Below are 3206 nucleotides of genomic sequence, written 5' to 3'. Positions count from 1 at the left end.
ACATACATATATATATACATATATATATATATATATATATATATATATATATCATAACTAAGACATATAATTAAGCACTAAACCCACATATTGCAATTGAACAAAGATCTTGACATCATCGGTAACTACAATTTCCTATGTTTTTAAATAATTTTGTAATTCATATTATGTTCTCTGTGTTTTCACATTTATTGATATACCTCAATTCATATATTCTATCACATTTTTACTTTTTTGAAAGCCTATTATTATCAATTATATTTATAAACTCAAATTTTTTTTTGTGATTTTAATTTTTTTAATCAAGATTTAATTTACGTCTTTTTGCCTCCTGTTTTTGGACAAACCTGTTATTTAGCATAAACGCGTCACTAAAAACAATATATTTTAATTCCAATTATTTACCTTTGCAAATACGATGAGATTAGTTGAAATATCTTTTTTTGTAGAAGCTCCTCGCATCGTTTTTGAGCTCGTTTTAGTTTGGTAGATTCCGCACACTATAACGACAAACATAATGCTATTTAAAGCAAGGATCGTTGCCATGGGAATACCTAAGAACAAGAAGGCAGCAAACTCATCGCGTATCCAACAAACTGTTTTGTCACCGTATGAGAATTTGATAGGAGCGTATTCCCAAATGTGAAAAGTCATAGCGACAGCGACAACCAAAACTGGAAGTCCCCAACAACAAAAGAAAGGCATTGTAATGGATTGTTTTCCACTGCGATGCTCTACAGCTGATTTTAAAGAACGGAACGATTTGAACAATACTGTTGACATTATAAACATCCACATAAATGCAACCAACCACAGATAATGTAAAAGTGCAGCTAGAGCAACACATCCTAGTTTGGATTCAACTAAAGTTTTTGCCAACAACGTCCCAAGCTGTGCCAAAAACAATGCCGCCGCAATGTTCATTACAATTTTGCCAGAAATAGTCCGAAGGTCTTTTTTAATGCAACGTATAATAAATGTCAAAAACAGACCAAGGAGTGAACAAGAGACTCCAACGACGTTCAAAATCTGCAAGGTTTTATCATAAATGAATATGGTTGATACATATGTATGCGTTCCGTTTTGAGAAAAGAAAGAGCAGACATAAACAGAGTCATTAGAAAATATTGCAATCTCATCAATTGTAAACTGACGACCGTTCGGCTTGTACACCCAAATTTTATTTTCTATGACTTCAAAATCGTTGATGTTCAGAGCAATGAGTGGACATGTAGGGTCAGGTGAATGATCAAGACAATTTGATATGCTGACTCTAATCGGCTTTGCTGGTTCACTTTCGATATTAAACGTCATTTCCACTCGATAATCACTTTCTGATATTGTGAAAGTTTTATTTTCGTCTGACACTGTTACTGATTCATTCATTTTCTCGATATTTACCATATCCACATTTAACTCCAGATCATTACAATTTTCGTAATCATTGTGTGGCGTCATATTGTTTTTTGTATTTATACACGCCTGAAGTATTGTGATATTTTCCAACAAATGTCTATTCTCGCTATTCATCTGTTGATAGATTATTTGGGTCATATTTTCCAACACGTCACAATGTGACGTATTGAAATAAATTGTATACATTATTGGAGGTTTAACAGAACTATAAAAATCGAATGATACATTTTGAAAGTGTGTCCATGACGTGAACCTAGTCAAAACATCATTGTTGGTAAAGTTATTAAGAAAGTTGTATCGTAACTGGATTCTGCTATCATGATTACATAAACATAGGAGTGTACTAGAGTATCCAGGATGTATTTGAAATTGTGCAGGTGCATGCATTTGAATATCAGTTTTTTTTATGCAGCCATACTCTGTAAGGAGCTCGTCTTTTTGGCAAGTGATTGTGATGCATTCGCCAGATTCTCCAATAAAAGGATTAAAGACTCGACCAGAATCGCAATCTACTCCCGAAGTGGTAAATTTCAACAGTGGTGATTCTACACTTAAGGCTGAACCTGAAGAAAAGTCTAGTAAAATAGTTATGGGTGTGACACTGATTTCAGAAAATATGCTATTCTTTGAAAAACAAACTACACAATTACAAGCGTTTTGCTTTCGGCTTATACCGTGGCAACGTGCGCAATGTGTGTTTGCAAACTTCTCCGTAGATAATCGGTCATACACCGTTGCAATGTATGTCTTGCATTTATATGCTAGTTCAGTATCTGAAAAGTCAGATGGGCAATATTTTTTACCGGGATAACGAGGGCAATATCTCTTACTATAATTTTTAAGTGGTTCATATTCATAATAGTAAGAAGATGGACAATCAATTGAGAGAACATTTTTTAAACCATTGGAATTGTTGCAGTCATTGTTGGTATATTTTGTGATTTGATTATCCCTATTCCTCGGAACGGATATAGGGAGTCAATGCAATTAAAAGTAACTTTCCATGCTACAACATCCGACATGGCTACCCCATTACATAAAGCACAATATAAGTTTAAATAACCTAAATTAGAAGCGTCACTGACTGGAATATTAAGAAGAAAATCGTCTCGATTTGGTTGTTCACAGTTTTTGCGAACGTCTTCATCAATTGCTCCTAGACTACATTTGGAAATTAGGTAGTACGAATTATATTTACAAACAGTACGGTCCCAAAACGCGATAGAAGAGTTCAGAGATTTTTTATTGTCGGTGCAATGTTTCCAGTAATCGTAACAGCAATCTCCATAAAGCTCACAATGCGAGTCGCAGTGGCACAATGACTCGAAAAAGGAGGTTCCACATCTACCTTGACAAGTTTCATGGTTGGAACAACTCATCATCATATCAACAGGCTCTTCTATTTCACGCTGGTCAATCAAATCTGTAAAGCGAAATCATTGAATTAAGAAACAATCCAAACAATGGATAATAACATATATATAATACATCGTGTGGCATAGCTCTCAACGAATGTAGTCCTGTAAATAAATGAATAAGGAAATTGTGTAATAAAATGCCTCTGGCGGGACTCGAACATGAGACCTCTCGCTGTCAAGGCGAGAGGTCGAACACTGTATTTACCTATATACATATTCATATATATATATATGTATATATACATATGCATATATATGTTTGTATATATATGCATGTATATATAATAATAATGGTATGTCGGTCTTATATAGCGCTTCATGCACAATGCCACACATTTCTACCCCGGTCATTGGATCAAACACATATGGAAC

At 34.3% G+C, this 3206-nt stretch overlaps 2 protein-coding genes across 2 annotated transcripts in view; both read right to left on the bottom strand.

Annotated features, from left to right (window-relative positions):
* The window catches only part of LOC117108660 (putative adhesion G protein-coupled receptor E4P), a 3049-nt gene extending 1591 nt beyond the window's left edge, over window positions 1–1458 (bottom strand). The window contains exon 1 of the mRNA XM_033250755.1: window positions 406–1458. Within this exon, the coding sequence (XP_033106646.1) occupies window positions 406–1458 (1053 nt within the window). The remainder of the gene's footprint in view (window positions 1–405) is intronic.
* Window positions 1459–2312: 854 nt separating this feature from the next.
* LOC117108659 (enteropeptidase-like) overlaps window positions 2313–3206 on the bottom strand; it is a 19018-nt gene continuing 18124 nt past the window's right edge. Inside the window, exon 6 of the mRNA XM_033250754.1 lies at window positions 2313–2839. Coding sequence (XP_033106645.1) covers window positions 2313–2839 — 527 coding nt within the window. The remainder of the gene's footprint in view (window positions 2840–3206) is intronic.

The sequence above is a fragment of the Anneissia japonica genome, unplaced genomic scaffold (genome assembly GCF_011630105.1).
Source record: "Anneissia japonica isolate Jap-2015-1 unplaced genomic scaffold, ASM1163010v1 scaffold1587_len1432017_cov164, whole genome shotgun sequence".
Classification (NCBI taxonomy): Eukaryota; Metazoa; Echinodermata; class Crinoidea; order Comatulida; family Comatulidae; genus Anneissia; species Anneissia japonica.
Note: the sequence above shows the minus strand (reverse complement) of the source record. Positions and strands in the feature narration are given on the sequence as shown.